The following is a 22,068-nucleotide window of genomic DNA, read 5'->3' as shown; positions in this document are numbered from 1 at the left end:
AGTATCATCCCAATGCTCCGTACCGTAGCCATGCTTCCATAAAATCCTGAAAGAAAACACCCCTTTAAATAACTCCAACCAATGCCTTTTCGACAGGACCAAAACCATGTCACCATGTGTCGCCCACCCTGGTATCCTTTGCTGACGCATTCAAATTTCAAAATACCCCCGCTACCATTGCCGCATAATTACTATCGTCTTACGTGGAAGACGAATCGTACTGTGGAATTCCAAATTCGCACCCCTACTCCTCTGCCCTCCCATTCACCTCCGCCCCTCTCTCAAGTAACATCGCTACAACGGCATCATGACCCCCCTGAACAGCAAGATGAAGTGCATTCCAACCACACCTAGCCTTCAACCCGGCGTTTGCTCCGCTGTCCACCAGGATCCGGACAATACTCTCGTGGCCCTTCTGAGCGGCATAGTGGAGTGGTGAGAAGCCTGTGCTTGCGTCAGGGACGTCGGGAGCTGCACCGGCCGAGAGGAGGATGCTGATAATTCGAGGTGAAAGACCAGACTGAGCGGCTGCATGCAGTGGGGTTGCGCCGGAGTTGTCGACGATGTGGGGAAGGTCGTGAAGGATTGTGGGATGGAGCGAGACACTCCAGGGTGCACTGGTGTTATTCTCGTGGTTGGAGGTTGATGTTGTTGATGCGTTTAAGTGTTGATGGAAGCTTTGGGTATGGTTGAGGTGTGGTGAGGGAGCTCTGCTGTTTTGTTTGCTGCTGCTACTGCAGCTATTACTACGATTACGGTTGCTGCTATCATTATTGTTTTTGTTTGGACTGGGCAGATGTCCATTGGATCCTGGCTTGAGCAAATCTCTTGAACTTCGTCTTGTGTTCGAACTCGTGGCCGCCGCCAGAAAAAGGGACGCTACCACCGCCTCATGGCCTCCATGACCCCCGGCAGCGGCGAGATGTAGCAATGTTGCCCCGGTATTATTCTGTGCTCGAGGGTTTGCACCAGCTAGGAATAGGATCTCCACGACGCCAGAATGTCCGTTTTCCGCAGCATGGTGAAGAGCCGTATACCCCGTAGCGTCAGTCATATCGATAAAGTCGGCGTGCTGAGATCTGCTGTCGCTGTGGTAGGACAATGAAGAGGAGGAGGAGTAACAGGAGAGGAGCGATCTTGTTAGTTCCTCATGGCCTCTTATAGCGGCTACGTGGAGAGCAGTGTAGCCCCATCGATCTTGTGCTCTGATATCTGCGTTACGAGCTAGGAGCAATTGTACGATATTCAGACGGTTGTGTTCGACGGCGAGGTGGAGGGTGGTGCGGCCGTCCGAAGGTTGTGACATGTGGTTTGGTTGGGGAGATATGGCGGCATCAAGATTGAGAAGGTCCATTGATGTTGTGACTGGGTTGGTTGATTGGTTGTCAGGGAGTTGGAAAAAGTTGTTGCTGTCATTGTCTAGCGTCAAATTGTAGGACCCAATGTTGGATTCTATTGACTGGGGCTCTCGGATCATGCAATTAATATCTGTGGAATGGAGAGATTGTGAAACTGGAGGTGGTGTCAGTAAATCTCCCGCGGCTATGGCTGATCGAGGAAAAGCCCCTAGGAGACCTGCTGGAGCAATTTGCGGGTTTGGAGAAAGGAGTGGTCTTGGTTGAGGTGATGGAGTTGTGTAGGATTGAGAGGTGCCAATATCTTGGAATCTCGGTGGGGCTTCAGAGAATTGATTCTGGTCGTGGCTTCCTCTTTTCGATCCGGCGTGGATATTTCCGACATCACCAATATCTCCTTCTCGCGATGTAGACCGGGTCCCTCTTGAAGTGCCCGGCACAAATGAAGGCAGTCCTCGCTGGTAAGGAGATATCTCCTCAACGGGCACTTGCTGCGGACTTGTCTGGCTGTTCAAAACCTCATTCAACTGCTCAAGTTCCGCTATCCTTCTCTTTAGTTTATTGCCTATAGGCAGCTATTAGCAAAAGCACCAAGAAAAAGGGCAAGGCTGAAAGCCGCACAAAACTTACGGTACGTCCTCTGCGCGATTCTATTCTGCACTTTCTTGCGCTGTGCAAGATCTGTGATCTGATTCCAGTCCTCTGAATATCTCGTCATAGCGGCATTGAATATCTTCTCTGTCGAGAATGACTTACTCGAGGACCTAAAGGTACCTTACTAAGGTACGCAGGTAGGACCATCTAGAAATATGATCCTCCCAAGGCTGCGCGTAGAGAATACTGTAAGCCGCCACTTTACGCCCCTGCTGTACGTCAATACTGGATGCAGATGGATAAGAGTCGCGCCAGAGTCCCAATCAGATATTATTGGGCTTCGAGGAGAATGGTATAGCCACCATGTAGCGTTGTACATTCCCACCACCCAAACCCTACACATTAGGCATGTAGCGCACGATGCCAAAACTGCCCCCAACCGCGCTACTCCTACTTCGTATCGTGTTCCCTATCACAACATGTCCCCGCCGCAGCCACTATTATTAGTAATTACCGATATTCACACTCGCCTCCGCCTCGCTGTGCATCTGATCAGTCTCTTTTACCCCTTTTTGTAATGAAATTGCTTCCTTCCTCTATACATCTCATGTTTACCAGGGTAGGCCAACTTGAAAAGGTAAGAGATTTAGTTTTAGATTAATCGTCGTAATGCTTTTCGCACGAAAAATTAGGTGAGGGCAACATAGGTTGTATCTGAACAAATACTACGACGCACTCCTAATATGCCTACCCCCTTTAATTTCCCTGCCAAAGATGTGCTCGCCAGGGTCGCTCGCTTTAGATAGAGCTAGGTTAGACATCTACTGTATTTATACGAGTACCGAGGTCCTAGTTCTCGGTGTCGAGTAAAGGACGGAAAATAGGTAGCCTTGGCCAGTTGCGACGGAACGGAGTGACAAGGTTCGGCCGCAGGAACGGGGCTTTAACATGCCTTATGCGCGAGGCGTGGGTCCCAGCACCACTACGGTATTTTCCGAGTTCCGACGAGAACCAAACATCCACCGGTTTGTTTCTGAGGCTGAGCTGAGGTAACTCCTTAGCTGCAACTGCGGACATGCAGGGGCATTGCAGGGATTCTCTTGGTGGTAAACCCCCGTGTGTGTTCAAAGTTGCCGCCAAGGAGCTGCTACGTACATGCCAGCTGATCTCCGCGAGGGTTCTGGTTTGATTCCCTGGTTTGAGCCTCCTGATGGGGGTCCCCATACAGTACTTGCCAGTAGTCATCATCTCATCCTGACAAAACGTGGCTGAAGGAATTTTCACCAGGGTGGGGCGGGCGTTTCTCTTGGTAGGTAAATTTGGATGTCGGAAATAATGGGACCATAGGAACCCAGGGTGAGGCTTACGTGCATATATAGTGTAACTTGGCACTGGAGGAGCTTACCGACCGCATGCCACGTGTCCCCACCCCGACTACAGAGTCAGACTTTTTAGTCACTAAGGAACGGCACGGGTTGAATGCCGGAATACAAGCCTCTTTGTAACAATAAAGAGTTTAGGCTCTCTATCTATTTTTATGCCCTTAAGCGCCCTGAACGTTATTTATACACATCTACCGGTGAATTGCTATCAGTAATCCATGTATCTTTAGTAGCCTTAAAAGTGCCTTGGTCGAATCGAGATAAAAACTGCGATTTATTCTGGGGGTATCCGTATCAATGTACTGCTATATTCCAAGTCAATGAGAGATCTAAATCTTCTCTCCTACGTTTTCTCAGTAAAATGCACAGAGACGTGCAAATGGGTTGGGATTCGGTAAAGGTATAAGGCTTCTTCGAAAATTAGAGTTTAACGATTCAAAAATTGGCAACGTTGATCTACCGGCGATCTATTTGATGTGGAGCGGCCAGCGCATTACGGGACTGAATGGGAGCCTCCAATTGGTTGATGTGTTCGTGGTATTGCGCTAGGGGTTCTACGCGGCGTAGCCTTCCTTTGCTAGTATGACGTGTTAGAATAAAAGAGAGAATTGTGATATTGATCGAACGGCTACTTTAAATGTGATAAAACGTAATGGCAGTAATCAAATTCATGGTGTTCAAGAAGTGTGTCCTCAATACGAGGTTACCTAGGGCGATAAATAATAGCTATAAAAGTGTGAAAATAATACTAGAGATCCGAATAGCACTACAATTCCTAATATTAAATAAACAAATATAAGACTCGAGCTAAGATAAAAGCAAAATAAAATTAACCCAAGCATCAGCCGAATATAACATTGAATGTGAGATAATATAATATCAAACGGAATATTTCTGGGTAATTGCAAACCCGACTTATAAGAAGGGGAAAAGTGGATGAAAACGCACAATTCCTACAGGAAGAACCTTGGCCACACGGAAAGTATCGGATTCTTGATGTACTTTTTTGACAGTGATGACGTCGGTGCCTCCCTAGAAATCTATTCGTATACCAACCAAACAAAAATATCCCTCCTATAGGCATGCGTGCAAATTAGACAACAAGTACTATGTACAAAAATAGGCTTTGTGGCGGATGGAATTTGTGTCATTAGCAAGTGTAGGGCAGACACGTATAAAAAAGAGGGATCTTAACCACCTGGAAATTACAGGATTCCTATCCTTGTATCAGCGAAACAAAACATCTCCGCCATTCCAAATTGTGGGAATGGGACAAAAGGTTTTACGTACAAAATCGAGGCTTTGTCGCCGACAGACCTTTTGGGGTGGGGTAATAATACTTGGAATCCTTCAACTGGTTGCACATTCCTTATCCCCCGGAGATAGAATATTGGCCAACCAAAACTTCTTTTTCTAGGTCTGAAGCAAATCTAATGGAGGGAATATCCGAATAACAGGCGTTATAATGACGTTAGCCTAGCAAATTTCGCAAAGTAGCAGGAGCGTTCGAATTACGTGGCGCAAAATTAGTTCCAGTGAGAGAATAAAATGTGATGTAATTTTTAGGTCCGGTAAATAGATTGGAAAATGTATACAGAGTTTCTTTTACAACTAAATGAATCGAATCAAGGATATACGTTGTAAACTATATTAAAAATAAAAAAAACCATTTAGACTTAAAATATTAAGCGGAACCAAGGAAAATTCTAGTTTTAGTAGATACAGGTAGGCATTACTGGCATCTCTTGCCCCGGGTTCCAGGATTCGAACTCATTCCACTGTTATTGCGGCACCTGTTAGTATCTATAAACCTGATTTGCAAATTTAAATTACGTCAGGTTGGGTGTGGTAGACTCACCCTTGGAATTATGTCACCGATAACCTTCGATCCCGTGAGCTGCAACACCGTTTCAAAGTATGCACGGGATATCTCGAATGGCGCAGCAGTCAAGTTAGGAATGTACTTCCCCAGAATGCGATCTAGATCTAGGGCACTTTGCGGTATTTTCTCATAGAGGTGTCGTCTGAAGGAAGATACCCCGGATTTCAGGTAGGAGGAGTGGAACGGCACGTCGAGGCCGACTAACGGAATGGTGGCAATCCCCCGATTCAATCCTGTGGCTTTGATTCTCTGTGTTGATGGAGCCTTGTTGGCTATAGCATGAATCAGGCTGTGCAGAGGGGATTCGGCAGTATCGGACCTCCCATTGTCTGATACTAGTTCTTCCAAGGAGAGCCTTGCCTTGTGTATATGGTCTAAGACGTCGCCTAGACACTCCAGGGCGAGCAGCTATGGAATTAGGTCAGTAACAGTAGTAGCATCATTGGGGGGAGGGGGGGGGGGGGGGGGGCATTATCTTACATGACCAGCACACACATACTGCTGCCCGGCTATGTTGAAATTGACGACTTCCAGCAGGGTTGATGTTGCGGAAGCAATGGCAGTTGAGAGGAGTTTCAGACAGGGCCCATCGAAAGCTGCAACGATTAAGTTTAGTGCTGTCAAACGAAGGGGGGGTCGTAGGGTAGTATTTACTGCACAATGGCTGCAGTAACAGGACAATGGAAGGATTTGACTTACGTTTCGATAACCGGGTTGGATTGACAGCACACATTCCAAACTCGGATCTTCCATCTTGATCACGATCAACAGCAAACTGCATTGTCAGGCCACGATAGAAGACAATGGACATAAGGGCCTCTATTGGAAGGAGTTCTGCAACTGCGCATAGTGAAGAGTATTCACCGAGGGAGTGCCCCGCGTAAGCGCTGTTATGTGACACTAAGCCACGGCTTGCTAAGTCCTTGTAGGTAGCAATCTCCATCAGCGTTAGAGCCGGCTGAGTAAATTGGGTGGCAGATAGGAGGCCGGTGGGCGATGAGAAAGTGTAGGAGAGGGTCTCCTCATTGATATCAGGAAAGCATCGTTGTCGTAGTATAGTACCACCTGATGTGGTACTGATGAACACAAGGTCCATATAGTTTTGCCGAATTGTGCGACCCCGGCGCCCACCAAAATGAACGGTGAGTTGTTTAGGGTTGTTTTTGACAATATTGGTAATTCGGAGTCCTATAGGAGATGGGTTACGAATTGAACCATGTATATAAGGTGCAGAGTTTGCTCACCATAAGTGTCCAAGAAGTGCCTATCAGCGCAATCCCAGACCTCTCTCGCTACTTCACTTACCCCGTAAAGCTCCATGCCCATGCCGACTTTCTGACTACCCTGACCGGTAAAGAGATAGGCTGTCTTTGGTGGATCGACCTCTGCTTCACCTAGTAAGACAGTCTCCCCAGATTCCAGCTTGGTCGCCTCGAACCTGATGATTCGAGTGCCAGATACCATGCCAATATGGTAAAATGAGAGCTGGAGCTTATCTCCCGGCAGCATCATACCGACGAAAGTGCATTGGAAGGCTTTGAAGAAATTTTCGCTGGAAGAATGCAAATGCTTCTCAATGACTGCCCGCACACGTCCGCTGGCATACATGCCGTGCGTTATCGTACCTGGTAAAGATGCGTAATTGGCGAGGGGCCGCGATACATGAATTGGATTGTAATCCCTAGAAGCAATTGCATATGACTCATTGGAAGTCGGCAGCTCAATCACCATATCTTTGCTGTTCTCGAAAAGAGGACGTGGAGTTTCAAACATGACTCGAGTATATCTAGCTTTGCCTTTTCGTTGAAGATAGCTGAGTACTGGATTATTATGGGATTCTGTAGAAGTGTACTCTACCGAGCCCAGGCGATGTAACCTTTTCGATGCTAGCTTAGCTTCAACCCGCCCAGTGGTCTTGATATATTTGAACAAGCCTTTGTCTCTACCGGGCCGGCTCTCGGTTTGTAGATGGAAAACAAGGGTACTCTGAGGCTTTAACAGTTGGAGCGAGGATTCACTCATGTAGAACCATGGTTTTGCTCTTAGGACAGCTAGATCACTTGCCGATTCAAGTCGAACCTGCATCGGCTCTTCATCCGTGATCTGGAACGTGTTCTCATAATCTGTATATATGCCGCGGAAGAAGAACCGGCTCTCGATATCCATGACTGCCATACCACTCCGGAATATCCGGCCACGCACTTCGATCATTTTGCCTGAGTCTTGATTTATTACGGCTGTGACTCGCGCTGTGGTTTCAACGATGTCTCCTTCAGAAATTGGTACTGCATCTGGTGCCATACGATAGTTATTCAAAAGATGAACAAGATTTAGCAAATCGCCTTGGATCTCAGGTGTAAAGAGAGGTTGCAAAAGCGGTTTCCATGCTGCAACGATCGCAAAATCCATCGGAGCAATTAGACAGTTCCTAAGTGGCTCTGGGCAGATGGAATCCAAATTTTGCAGCGTGGTGGCGAGTTGTTTGATATCCTGAGCAGTAACATGAATAGGGCCACTGTGGAAATCACTGCGAATCGATGAGTCGTTATCTTTTGCAGAGTCATCCATATCGTCGCCAAACCAAACCTGCCGGTAGAAGGAGCGAATACGTTCTTCGCGACCTTCCATGAGCTCATGGATTGGAGCGTAGCTTAATTCGGGAGAATATCTGTACTTTAACAAGAGCTCTGCTCGCTGCTTGGTCACTGTTCTATGTTCGAAAAAGGAAAGCTCGATAATGTTTGCGTGACGTGATTGTAATCGCACCTCGACCACTTTGATCGGCTCACCATCGGAGTTGATCTCGCTCAGGGAGACTGTGGTTTTCCATGGCTCCGCTGTATTTTCCACTCGGATGAGGGTCGATTGTTCCTGTTGAAATAGCCTCCGGACAGGATTCTCCACAACCTTTCTGTCTTGCACGATTGTCTCACTAGTGAAAAAAGCCTGCCTCCAGTTGTTCTCAATGCCACCAAGTGCACGCAACCTAGTTTCCAAAACAGAAAAGGAGGCCTCGTTGGAGGTTGGGCTAGTATTCATAAAGCACTCTACAAACGGCACGTCCAATTCTTTACCGGCATATTGTGCCTCGGTCAGCCGGTGAACGAAGCCATTGTGTAAGCCATCAAGGATGTCCTTGATAGGTTCGTCAACGACCTTAGTGTGCTTGGTGGCGACAGGGCCTTGCAAGATGCAGATCCTGCCAACATCCCGGCCGGGAACAGCGGCTAGATCCTCAGATTGCCACAAGGAATCTTTCTTAAACCATGTCTCAAAGTGATCGTCAAGAGCCGGCACAAATGGGACTGGCTTTTGTCCGCGTCGTCGGCAGAGGGAGAGGAAGTGCTGCACATCCTGATAGCCGATGAGGTCCTCGGCCATTCGGGGATAAAGGGCAAACAACTGTCTGGCGCAAGAGATTGGGGCCACGTCGAGGTCGCCGACCGACTCTAAAACACTGACACTAGACGTACTATGGCTGCTAATGAAACGCGACTCTGCATGGCGAATGAAATCAAAGACTAATTGTTTGTGGGAAGGGTGCACCCAGCGTTGTTCATCGGGAATGAATAGGAGTTGGATTAAGCGCTCGGTTACCTCCGCATAAGTCATATCTTCGAGGTCGACAACAGCATCACCACTTCGACTTTGCCCGAACCACACCTTCTGGTAATCTGAGTTCAACCTTTCGATAATGTATGCCTTCTTCTCGCGCAATCGCCTCATCCGGTCCGTCTTATCGGTCATGCTAAAGATGGTGGTATCCAGTTCAGCCCATAGACGCATTCCTCTCGTTGCCAGCACATGAATGGGCTCGCCCATTTCAGAGATGACTGTAAGCACACCTCCTGTCGGCTGTTTATAAGTTCCCGTCCATTGAGCATCTTCAACGCCGGCAGCTTGTACAATGGCTTCTTTGGCTCCATGGCTAGTCTTTGCCTCCTTGGCTGTCATGACGCGACTCCCGAGTAGGATGCCATCAAACGGCATCGCAGGCAGGTTATATTGCGTTGTCCACTCGCCTGTCAAGTATGGAAAGGAGCCGTCTACATCTCCGAAGCCACTGCCAGCAACCAGAATGATGTTTCGCTGGCGTCGGAGCTCGGCGTAAGAGTGTAGGATAGGGTCGTGGAAATCTTCAAAAGAATGGTGTCCACCTGCCCTGCCCCCGGTCCACTGCAGGATGATAGGGAATGTGGGATTCGCTTTCGCGATTGCGACAACTTGACGAATGGCATTTTGGCTACCTGGCTTGAAACTCATATGCTTGAGTGCTCGAAAGCTCATTATATACTCGCTTGCAACGTCAACCGAAGGCACCCCAGCACCGAACGTCAGTCCATCTATGGGCACTGCCCCATCCGCACTCAATGTCCGAAGCAATGTCAGTTGCCATTGTAAAGCGGTTGGATTGGCGTAGATGAGATTGCAGGAGATACCACGACCAGAAGGAATGTTCTCTGCAACCTCGCGCAAGGCAGCCTCAAGCGTAGCAGCCTCATGATATCCGCCTGTCGCGAATTCGACGTGGAAGCCGGCGTTAATGATAGCAGCAACAAACGCAGGGCTGCACGTCGTTGGGGTCATGCCCGCCACCATAATAGGTGGCAGTCCAAGCAGACGACTCATCTTGGTGTTGACAAGACATCTTTTGGCCGCTGTTCTCACTAGGCTGGGCCCATGATCACGGCTCCAATCTGGGCCATATACAAGATTATGGTTTTGTGGGCGAGCAAGAAGTTCTCCTAAGCCTCCAAAGCTCCCATTACCGTCGATTCCGAGAGCGTTCAATACTCGTACGCCACTTCCTTCCTTCATTGCATGAACAAGGCCGCCAGCTCCAGCAGCCGCTCGCCCAGGCCCAAAATCGATTATATGTGTGGCACCGGGAAGCTTGGTTGCGGCGCTCCAATGGAGAGGCTGCTCTATAATCATGCGAATCATTTTCGGTACAATGTCTTCGGTTCCACATAAGCGGAGATTCATCCCTTCAGCAGTTGTTGAATACACTGGCATATGCAAATTAGATCCCAGGATATGCAATCCATTCTGCGCCTGCACATCTCGAAGTACTAAAGCTACAGCACTAGCTAGCTGCGAACTATGGAATGGCGCTGATATAGGGAGGAAGCGATTGGCGACGGCCGGTTTCCTCTTGTCGAATGGAATACGAGCCTGCCCCTGACTTGACATAGCCTTTATGATGCGAAGTTGAACATTGAGCCCGTGGAGAGATGCTGGTGGACCGGCAAGCACGAAGTTGGTGCGTTCGTTGTGTAAGGCTATCTCTATGGCTGCGTTCGGTGGGAGATGGGCGTTAATTTCCTGCACGAGCTTTTGTACAATTTGCAGCGGAAGATGTCGAACAGATAGCATAGCACTTGGCGCTCCTTCGCTGTGATGTAAAGCATCGCTTATTAATGCGTGACGAGCAGCAGGTGCAACAACGGCACTTTGGCTACGGCATCCGATGGAGAGAAGTAGACCAAGGGCCTTCATGGCCATTGTGTGGAAGGAAAACCAGTCCGTCGATGCTGCAATGACTGCAGCTGTGACAATTCCTTGCGAATGTCCCGTCGCTCCGGAAAGCATAGAAGACATCCCGGAAGGGGAAAGGCCTAAAAGGCGCGCTACTACCTCGAAGGCGGCAAGTTGAAGCAGGCCGATCAGAGGAAAGCTTACTGGCGCTACCGCTAGGTAAACGGCATCTGGGCGTGTCTCCGGGCTTCTCAACCAGAGCAAGATATCGAGAGTCTTGGGGAAGTGGCATTGGTAGGCTTCCTCGACTGCAATAAGCTGGCGTAAATGACTGCTCGCTCGCAGTAGTAGTGGCGTTATTAATGGCTCATAAGTCGTATGAAGCTCACTCAATGAATCGAAGTAGTTATCCGTACCCTGTCCACCAAAGATGGCATATACAAGCGCTTTATGGTCGTGCACTGCCTGAAAAAGGGCAGTGTTGGGTGAGCCAGTCTCCTTCTGGTGGTTGAGGCTTCGTCCGACAAGATTTGAAGCGCGAACAACAGTAGAAACAATCTGCCTTTTGATTTCTGGAGAGACCGGCAACGAATTGACAGTTGTGTGCACGTTATCATTCCGACCAACTTGATCTTCGAAAGTTTGAAGAAGAGCTTCGAGAACAAGGAGTGAACCGTGCTCTGTAGAAACGCCATCCGTTTCTGGAAATTTGCATTTTAACACGAATTGAATGAAGCGTTGTAGTAAGATAGCCGTTGCGGAAGCTGTATCGTTCTCTTCCGATTCTTCGTCTGACAAGTTGCTGAATTCGAAGAGGAAGTCCTCACGCAGTTGGAGCAAGAGATGTCGAGCAGTACTCTTGATAGTTATAGGGAGACGGAGGGAACCATGATAAATGAGGACTTGTCGTGATCCTGACGACTCTGTTGAGGTTGTAGAAATGGAAGATATTTCTGCAGCAACGGAGCTTGCCGACGAGCAAGATGCCACAGAGCCATCAGAACACCAGACTGCTGCAACTCCTGAGCTGTCTGAAGATGCTGGCATAGCTGCTACGTCAACGAGCCCAGGTAATACCATTGAGAGGGCAATGCAGTACCAAGAACCTACTAGGAGACCCGGCTCTCGGTGACGCAAGAGCTACGACTTGGGAATTGATCGACGAATAGAAAGAGATAAGAGATCTGAAGAAGATAATGCCACGCGTCACAGCAGCATCAACCTTTAGAAGTATACAGCGAGAAAAGAATGGCAAGGGAGACAAGAAAGAGTGAACACGTGCGCAGAAGCGGAAACCCAAAACCCACGCAGAAGTGTAGAATAGAGCGGTGCTCACTTGTCCCCATGGCCATTGTAGCTCATAAGCCGTTTTTACAGGCAAACGAATACTCACTCGGCCGCAATCCAATATCCCCTTGCCCAATTAGCGATGGGACCAAGAAAGAGGCAAGGACAATTCCCAAAGCAGAAATGGCCCCCTAAAGTGGAATGCGGCGGGTAGACTGGATTCGTACAATATCCAATATTCGGTCCGTCATGATGTGAGAGTTGAGACGTGACGTGAGCAAGAAAGTATTACTCAGACCCGAGGCTGTGATGTGGGGGCGGCTAATCCCGCCGACCCGCTAATCCTAGTCGTGCCCTTGCACTGCCCCTGCCCCCGCCGCTTGCTAATTATGTCATCCTGTCACAATCCGGCCACACCCCTGCCCCCCGCTATTTTCTTAGGCCATTTTCTCACCTCAGGCATACGCCGCAATCACTTACCGCGCTTCCATCAACCTCGAATGCAGACCTCCATGTCGAATGCTATTCTCAGCACGGCACAGCCTCGCTTCAACATCTGTAGGAACCGGATCCAGTATCCAGTATGGCGGGACCATCAATTGGAGCCGAAAACGAATACCCCCGACGGCCACGTGAAATGCCTGTTTGTTGTTCGCTGCCGTTGACTTTTGCTCGAGAGTCGAGACGCCTTGCTGTACGGTTGCACCTTCGAAGCTATCGGCATTACACACACTTCATTGCGAAAAGCGCGATTCCGTTGCCTATACCGACTGTATCACCATCTACTCCCGGCCGATACCTTTACGTTCGACCATAACGATAGTACCATACCCCGTTTCCCCCGAAACCATACCAGTGATTTTGGAAGCTATCGAGACTTTACACACGCCCATTTGCAAATAGCAACATATTCTATTGCCTATATTAAATCTACGACAGCCGCCCCCTCGTCGATACCAGCTACCTTGGAGCCAATCATCACCCTGGACAAGCCTCACTCTGAAGGGCAAAGGATTCTCTCCATACCGACTTACCGTAGTTTCCCCAAGAAACTCCATTGCCCGGATTGACTTACCACAACTCATCCTCGTCGTTACCTGGAACGCCATCAAGACACTCCATACGCCTCATTGAACCTCATCACTACCACCGCGAAAACTATTTCGCATTGTACAAAATAGAATAATTTTCCAATACCCAAAGGAGTAATTTGCAATGGCGACCGCCGCGACAGCTGTTTATCCGAATATGCGGGAAACATTTGAACATCTTCAGACACCCACCGATAAGTCCGCCGCAAGAGACCTGGAGGCATGTTGCTTTCCTACACTCACCGACGGCGTTGTTACCACCACCACAACTGAACGAATCCCCGTCGCATTGAATAGTTTGCGCGCTCGAGAGGTTTGCGAGAAGCTCCAGATATCCTTGCCGCGTCTTGTCAGCGCTGCGTGGACCTTGGTCTTGAAGTTATATACTGGAGCCGACAAGCTATGTTTTGGCTACATCGCCACAGAGTATCAGAGCGGAGTACTTCTCTGCTATGCCGACCTAGAAAATAGAGAAACAACAGTCGGAGGTCTTTTGAGAGGGGTGCAACCCGAGCACTACCCTCTAGATGAAGGAGATGAGAAGAAGCGCAATCATATCCTATTTGACACTGTCGTCTCTACGATCGAAACGGCGCGAGTGATTGAGGAGGGCGCCAACGTACCCCACATCTACGTCAATATTGATATCGCTGCAACTCTCACAACTATTCACCTAAATTTTCAAACTGCTCACCTGAGCCCCGCGCATGCGGCCAGCGTTGCTGAAACCCTATCTCAGGCTCTCCAGCAGATCATAGATGTTTCCGACATCGAAACTGTAAATGTCGAGCAACTCGACTTACTCGGCGACGATCGCAGACGCCAGATGATCGAGAACAACGCGGCTGTTCCGGGGCCTATCCAAACTACGGCCCACGCCCTAATTTATAAACGTACCCTCGAAAATCCTACCGCCCCAGCAGTAGATGGATGGGATGGTCAATTTACTTACCAACAGCTTGACGAGATTGCTACTCGTCTTGCCAGTTGCCTTGTATCTCTTGGCGTTGGGCCAGAGGTTATCGTTCCCCTTTGCTTCGAGAAATCTACTTGGACCATTGTCTCAATGCTTGCAATCATGAAAGCAGGTGGAGGAATGACCTTCTTAGACCCATCTCACCCCGCGGAAAGACTGGAAGGCATCCTTGCTCAAACAAAAGCTTCAATCATACTGGTGTCGCCAAAGTATGAAGCCATGTGGGAAGGTAGAGTCAATCATATCATTCCCGTCTCCCACGAGACGATCGAGACATTACCAATTGCCGGTTCTTCGTCTCTCGTCAACGGAGTGGAACCACACAATATCCTTTACATAATATTCACGTCAGGTAGCACCGGCACCCCTAAGGGTGTAATGGTACCGCACAACTCATTTCTCGCCGGTGTTCTTCATCAAGCCAAGCAAGGTGGTATGATAACTAGCGCATCGCGAGTGCTTCAGCTCGCATCATACACGTTCGATGTATCGATCTTAGAAACTTTGACCGCACTTGTTCTCGGCGCTTGCATTTGCGTGCCATCTGAGGTGTCCCTCGCCGATAGCAGCAAAGGTGGCATTGCTGGTGCAGTCAACGCATATAAAGCTAGCTGGACCTTCCTTACGCCTTCTCTAGCCAAGGTGGTCCGTCCTTCCGACGTTCCTACCTTGAAGACCCTTGTTTTGGGAGGCGAAGCTCTCTCGCGAGTTGATATCGATCAATGGGCAGGCCATTTACAGCTAGCAAACGGTTATGGACCCTCTGAATGTTCGATTGCCGCGACATGTAATCCAAAGCTCAGCCTAACGTCAGACCCAGCCAATATCGGACGACCTATGGGCGGAGTTGTATGGGTTGTTACACCAGATGACCCTAATGTACTGGTCCCAATTGGAGCACTTGGAGAACTGCTAGTCGAAGGTCCCCTCCTTGCCCGTGGTTACCTAGGAGACGAAGCCAAAACGAAAGCTGCCTTTATCGACGCTCCTACTTTTGTCCTAGATTCTTCAAAGCGGATGTATAGGACCGGTGACCTAGTTCGTGCGAACCCAGATGGCTCGCTTACTTTTGTCGGCCGCATTGGCACCCAAGCCAAAGTGCGTGGGCAACGCATAGAACTCGGTGCCGTGGAGCACTTGCTTGGACGGCACGCCGAAGTCAGCCATGCAATTGCGCTATTACCACCGTCAGGGAATTTCAGGAAAAGATTGATCGCGGTAGTAGCGACCAAACGGAGTACAAGTAGCTCAGAGACTCAACTGTCGCTGCTTAAAGATTTAAATACTGCTGCGCTGATCAAAGACATGAAGGAAACGCTAGCTGCTAAGGTTCCAGGTTACATGGTCCCAACGAGTTGGCTTTTAGTTGAGGGAATCCCACTCATGAGCTCCGGAAAATTGAACCGTGTTGCAGTTTCCCGGTGGGTACAAGGGATGGATGATGCCGTGTACCTGGAGGCCATGGACCAAGAGGAAGACGTGGATGCTGTGGATTTGGCAGAGGGCACGACTCAAAGTGGTGGATCCATTCAGGAGAAACTCGTCAAAGTGCTCAGTCACGTCCTCAACCTCCCTTCGGATAAAATAAAATCTCATCGCAGCTTCCTTACCCTTGGCGGTGACTCTATTTCGGCTATGCAAGTCGTGTCGAGAAGCCGCTTGGAGGGCGTAGCTGTTTCCATCAAAGATGTTTTGACTGCAAAAACAATTGCCCATCTCGTGGGTCTGGCCCGAGAAAGTGGACAATTTTCGATATTCACGGAGGAAACTTTTGACAAGTCTTTTGGACTCAGCCCAGTTCAAAACATGTTTTTTGAAGCTGCAGAGAACTGGTTGGAGGATGGTGATACACATTATAATCAAAGCTTTCTGCTTCGCTTGGAGAGGAGGATCCCCATCGAGCAGGTTGCGGATGCAATTGAACAGGTTGTGGCGCGGCATTCGATGCTCCGAGCTAGATTCAACTGCGATGACGATGGAAGATGGACTCAATATGTCCCCAAAGAAGTTGCAGGCGCCTACGAATTCGCCTCCGTAAAGGAGAGTGATATGAAGAAGATTGCAGCGATGGCTTCATTCCGCCAGACTCTTCTCGACATTGAGAATGGACCGGTCTTTACAGCAGACTTGTTTGTCTCCGAAGATTCACAACTTCTCTTCCTTGTAGGACACCACCTTATTGTTGACTGGGTTTCTTGGCGGGTCATTCTGAAAGATTTGGAAGATTTACTTGTTTCTGGGCAAATTACTTCAGAGACACCTTTGCCATATCAAACATGGCTACAACTGCAACAAAACCACGCGGTTCAAAACCTCACCCCGCACCTCGCTTTCCCGTTCACTATTTCACCTTCTGAGTATACTTACTGGAGCATGGACCGCAGTAGCTCGCTCTCTATGAACACGACAGAGAATACTACTCAGGCCATCTTCCAACTTGATAGCCAAACGACATCAAGGCTTCTTCAAGACGTCCACTCTGCCCTTCGCACGGAGCCGCTAGAGCTGTTCATTGCTGCACTCCTATACTCATTTACAAATATCTTTCCGGATCGCCCTCCCGTGACTATATTCCGTGAAGGTCATGGCCGTGAGCCATGGGCAGATGAAATCGATGTATCTGGCACAGTCGGCTGGTTTACAACGATGCACCCGTTCCCTGCTGCCGTAGCCAAAAGTCACACTTTTGTGCAAGTCCTCAAACACGTCAAGGATGTGCGCCGAGCCATCAAAGCAAACGGATTCTCATACTTCGCCTCGCGATTTTATAACGAGCAAGGAAAGAAAACCTTTGCTGGGCACGCGCCTGTGGAGGTCATGTTTGATTACCTTGGCTTGTATCAGCAACTCGAGCGCTCTGATGCTCTTCTGAGGAAAGAGGAGTGGCCCGAAAATACCCACGTCTCAGATGTCGGAAAGGATCTCCTCAGGACGACGTTGTTTGAGATAACTGCTGAAGTAATCAAAGGAGAATTACAGTTTACTTTTGACTATTGCAAGTATATGGATCATCAAGACCGAATCGAAGAGTGGGTCACTACTATGAAGAGCACGCTCAGCAGCGTCGCTGATCAGCTGGTCGGCCTCGAGAGGCAAGCGACTCTAAGTGACTTCCCACTCCTGCAGCTTCGGAACTACGAAGATCTGGATATCTTGGTCCAGGATCGGCTTCGCTGTGCTGGCGTTGATAACATTGATGCGATAGAGGATGTCTATCCTATTTCCTCGATGCAGCAGGGTCTTCTCATTGCTCAAACCAAATCTCAAAAACTTTATCAATACCATGTGATCCAAGAAGTCAGAACTGTAAATGCCAACTACTCAATCGATATCGAAAAACTGATGGCTGCCTGGCAAAGGGTTGTGAATTGCCACTCCTCACTCCGGACAACGTTCATCCGTAGCGTGTCTGGAGAACGGACTTATGATCAGGTGGTTCTCAAGCATGTTATCGCAGACATGGCTCACTCTAAGCATGGAACGAAGGAATTGGCACTGTCTTTCCTTGCTGCACAACCTTTCATCAGCTTCGACAACGGCCATGTTCCCCATCGCCTCACCGTTGCCGAGGTCGTTGGCGGTCCTGTTCTGGTTAAAATTGAAATCAACCATGCCATCGTGGATGGTGCATCCATGGCTGTCGTTGTCGCTGACCTTTGCGCCGCATATGAAGATTCTGAATACAGTCGTGTCGGAACGCCTTTTGCAGACCATATTTCCTGGCTTCAAGAGCAGGTTGACAACGGGGACTCGATTAGCTACTGGACCGGATATCTAGCTGGCCAGGACCTAAGCATGTTCCCCCTCCTCTATGATGGAGTTAAGGTGGAAGAGGATCAGGCCAAGCTCCACATGGCCACACTTGGCCTTGGCCCCGAGATTACCACCGAGATGCGCGCTTTTGCCTCTGCTCAGGGTATCACAGTTGCAAATATTTTTCTACTAGCATGGAGTCTCGTGCTTCGAGAATATACAGCATCTGACCGTGTTGCGTTCGGTTTCTTGGGTTCTGGTCGTGGAGGTTCTCTTTCCGACATTGATGGCTCCGTCGGTGCGTTCATCAACATGCTCATTTGCAGTGTAAAGTTCAATCTTACTGCGACTCTCCGCGAGCTTTTGCAGACTACCCAAGATCAACTTACCAATAGCATGGCTCATCAACATTGCAGCCTGGCGAAGATTCAGCATTCACTGGGGCTGCTACATGGTCAAAATTTGTTCAATACTCTGGTGTCTTTCCAAGCGATGCAGAGCGGAGATATGGAGTCTGACGCTAGTCTTAAGTTCTCAAAGGTTGCAGAGCACGATCCCACAGAATACGACATCACTATCAATATCTTCTCTTCTGATGCTAGCACCTTGGTCAACCTGGCCTACTGGACGAACTCATTTTCAGATGCACAAGCGAACAACATCGTGGAGACTTTCGGCCAAGCATTGCATCTCATTATTAACAATGCCAACTCTCGTGTCGAATCTGTCGATCTGCTGAGCAAGTCCCACCTCAACCAGATCCTCCTCTGGAACAACACCCAACTAGACCCTGTCAATTCTTGTCTCCATCGTTTCTTTGAAGCACAAGTAGCGCGTCAGCCAAATGCTCCTGCTATCAATGGTTTTGATGGTGACTTTACTTATTCTGAGCTCGATATAGTTGCCACCAAACTTGCTCAACACCTAGCCCTCCACACCGGTGTCGGCCCTGGGTCTCATGTTCCCTTCTGCTTCGAAAAATCAACCTACGCGATCATCGCCATGCTAGCCATATTGAAAAGTGGTGGTGCCTGCGTAGCACTCAATCCCGCCCACCCTGATGAGCGTTTGAAAGGTCTTATCCAGGATGTATCTGGCCAAACAATCCTTGCAAGTCCAGCTCATACAGGGAGATTCAAAGACACAGTCAAACACATCGTGGAAGTATCAGCCGAGTCTCTTGTACGGCTACCTAATGTAAGTTATACTAACATAGAATGGAGCGATAGAGTCCAGCCCAGCAATCCAGGCTTCGTCGTCTTTACCTCGGGTTCTACAGGAAAGCCTAAAGGCATTGTTCTTTCCCACACCGCTCTCAGCAGCTCCGCGCGTGACCATGGGTCAGGAATGAGAATTGATGCCCACACGAGGGCACTGCAATTTGCGGCTTACACATTCGACGTGTCTATTGGTGAAATCTTTACAACTCTGGCTCGTGGTGGATGCGTCTGCGTGCCTTCAGACCAAGATCGTTTAAACGACTTAGTGCGGGTAATGAATGATTTGCAAGTCAACTGGGCATATCTTACCCCAACAGTCGCCACCATGATCCAACCTCGCCAAGTTAATCTGAACGTGCTCTGCTTAGGTGGTGAGGCGTTGAGACAAGAGAACGTGATTACTTGGGCTGAACATGTGCATCTTGTTAATATCTACGGTCCCGCAGAGACTACTATCTGGTCTACTGCGCTAGCTGGATTGTCTCGTGATACTCCTGCTGCTACCATTGGCACCTCAATAGGGCCAAGTTCATTGATGTGGGTTACAAGTGTGACTGACTACAACAAGCTTTGCCCGATTGGTGTTGTGGGAGAGCTTCTCATCGAAGGTCCTCTCCTCGCTGACAAGTATATCAATGATACCGAGCGAACAAAGACCTCATTCGTTGAAAATCCTGCTTGGGCCAAGGGAGGTCTCACCCGTCGCTTCTATCGCTCTGGCGATCTGGTACGATATAACTCCAACGGAACCCTGGATTTTATGGGTCGCAAAGATACGCAAGTTAAGCTTCATGGTCAGCGTATCGAGCTTGGAGAGATTGAGTATCATTTGAAACCAGCGATACTCGCTTTTGGAGCAGTTGATGCCGTCGTCGAGATGGTTAATTTAGGCAACTCGGCTCATCTGATGGCTTTTTTCACCATGAAACATGTTGAAATCGAGACTCAAAGTGGCGAAAGCCAGTTCCTCACAACTATGCCGGATTTGATACAGAAGAATTTGGCTTATGTCGAGAGTGTGATGGCGATGCGACTACCAGCCTATATGGTGCCCTCAACCTACGTCCCTATCAGCCACATGCCGACGACAGTATCTGGCAAACTTGACCGCAAGGCTCTTAAGAACATTGCATCCACGCTTTCCTCCGAGCAACTCGCGAAGTATGGATCAGCTACGGCAGACAAACGTGCGCCCGGGACTAACATGGAAAAGAGACTGCAGACTATATGGGCTCAGTGCATGGACATTCCTCCTGAGGCTATTGGTGCTGAAACTAACTTCTTCCGTCTCGGAGGTGATTCAGTGGTTGCCATGAGACTGGTCGCCGCTGCTCGTACTGAAGGTATTGTTCTCGAGGTCGGCGATATCTTCCGATGTCCAAGACTGATGGATATGGCTGTCACTGCTTCAGTTAGTCCGGACATTATTACTTCAGCTGAATCCGTCGCACCCTTTACACTTCTTGGGCACAACCACCAGGACTCTGCTGCCATGGAGCCGCACTTGGACGATATTGCTCTGCAATGCCAAGTTGATAAGGACGCAATTCTGGATGCATATCCCTGTACGCCGCTTCAAGAAGGCCTGCTCGCTTTGTCGGGCAAGCAACCTGGTGCTTATATTGCTCAGAACGTGTTCCGCATTCCCGACGGCGAAGACGTTACTAAATTCAAGAACGCTTGGAATGTTGTAATCTCTTCAACCGATATCCTGAGGACACGCATTGTGTACTCAGAGTCAGTTGGGGCTGTCCAGGCCGTTATTCGTGGGGATGTTACCTGGCAACACGGCACATCGCTTCAGGGATATCTCGACAACGATAAGGAAATACCTATTCAATATGGTAGCCCACTTTCTCGTTATGCGATCATTGAAGCCGAGCCTGAGCGATTCTTCGTTTGGACTGCTCACCATGCAGTATACGACGGTGTTTCGCTGCAAGCTATATTAGAGAAAGTCTCCCAAGCGTACCATGGAACCCAGGTGATTCAGCACTCTCCATTCAATGTCTTCAGCAAGTATCTCTTGAGCACCAATGATGAGAAACTTAAGAAATATTGGCAATCCCAGCTTGAAGGCACACGACCGGCAAGCTTCCCGGAAATCAAACCAGTGACCCTTCCCAATGTAATTGATACAAGGTCATGCACCCACAAGATACAATACTCCCAAAACGCAACGAGGTCACTCGGAATAACTCTCTCGTCCATTTTGCGCGCTGCTTGGGCCATAGTTGTTGCTAGTCATTCGGATTCCGACGAGGCTGTATTTGGAGTGACACTCACCGGCCGCAACGCACCCATCAACGGTATCGAGAATTTGATTGGACCAATGATCACAACTGTCCCACTTCGAGTCCAACTTCAGGACGATCAGCCCGTCGCTAAGTTGCTTGAACTAATGCAGAACCAAGCGGCTGATATGATTCCCTTCGAACACGCCGGACTGCAAAACATCCATCGCCTAGGTGAATCGGCACAGAATGCCTGTGGCTTTCGAACCCTTCTCGTTGTGCAGCCTGGTGATCAAGCGGATGCTCAAGTTCTCGGCTTAGAAATTGTCAAGGGCAACGAGCAAAGCTTCCACAGCTACCCACTTGTTCTCGAGTGTAATATTCTTGATGATGGTCAAGCTGAAATAGACGTCGAGTATAATGCGAGCATAATATCGACTCAAGCCCTAGGGTTCGTGTTGAACCAGTTTGGAAATCTTGTTAATAAAATCAGCGCTATCACGGCCGACTCTAGCTTGAACACTGCAGACCTTTACTTGCTCAGCCCCCGGGACCTGGCTCAGATCCAGGAATGGAATGGTGTCTACCCAGAAATAGTCAACGCAACAGTACACGAGATGGTTGAGAGACAAGTCATGGCGACTCCTAGCGCGATTGCCGTCGACGGACATGATGGCTCTTTAACCTATCAACAACTGGATTACCTTGCAGCAAAATTGGCACAATATCTTGTACAGCACTTTGGAGTAGGCCCTCAGAGCATGGTCCCATTTTGCTTCGACAAGTCGACTTGGGCCATTATTGCCATGTATGCGG

The 22,068-nt window shown here is 49.0% G+C and overlaps 3 protein-coding genes across 3 annotated transcripts in view; 1 reads left to right on the top strand and 2 right to left on the bottom strand.

Annotated features, from left to right (window-relative positions):
* Positions 1 to 244: 244 nt before the first annotated feature.
* BP5553_03039 (uncharacterized protein) lies at positions 245 to 2,073 on the bottom strand (the record flags this gene model as incomplete). Its single annotated transcript, XM_032011662.1, has 2 exons — positions 245 to 1,920; positions 1,986 to 2,073. 2 exons carry the CDS (start codon positions 2,071 to 2,073, stop codon positions 245 to 247), a joined length of 1,764 nt encoding a protein of 587 aa, XP_031871355.1.
* Positions 2,074 to 5,043: 2,970 nt separating this feature from the next.
* BP5553_03038 (uncharacterized protein) lies at positions 5,044 to 11,771 on the bottom strand (the record flags this gene model as incomplete). Its single annotated transcript, XM_032011661.1, has 5 exons — positions 5,044 to 5,109; positions 5,190 to 5,621; positions 5,694 to 5,809; positions 5,913 to 6,401; positions 6,458 to 11,771. The coding sequence occupies 5 exons, from the start codon at positions 11,769 to 11,771 to the stop codon at positions 5,044 to 5,046; spliced, it is 6,417 nt and encodes a 2,138-aa protein (XP_031871354.1).
* Positions 11,772 to 13,193: 1,422 nt separating this feature from the next.
* Positions 13,194 to 22,068, top strand: part of BP5553_03037 (uncharacterized protein) — a gene marked incomplete at both ends in the record, with an annotated part of 40,808 nt that continues 31,933 nt past the window's right edge. The window contains one exon of the mRNA XM_032011660.1: positions 13,194 to 22,068. This exon is cut by the window's right edge and continues 26,978 nt beyond it. Coding sequence (XP_031871353.1) covers positions 13,194 to 22,068 — 8,875 coding nt within the window.

Source organism: Venustampulla echinocandica (genome assembly GCF_003357145.1).
Source record: "Venustampulla echinocandica strain BP 5553 chromosome Unknown scaffold_1, whole genome shotgun sequence".
Taxonomy (NCBI): Eukaryota; Fungi; Ascomycota; class Leotiomycetes; order Helotiales; family Pleuroascaceae; genus Venustampulla; species Venustampulla echinocandica.
This window is presented reverse-complemented; position numbering and strand designations above follow the sequence as displayed.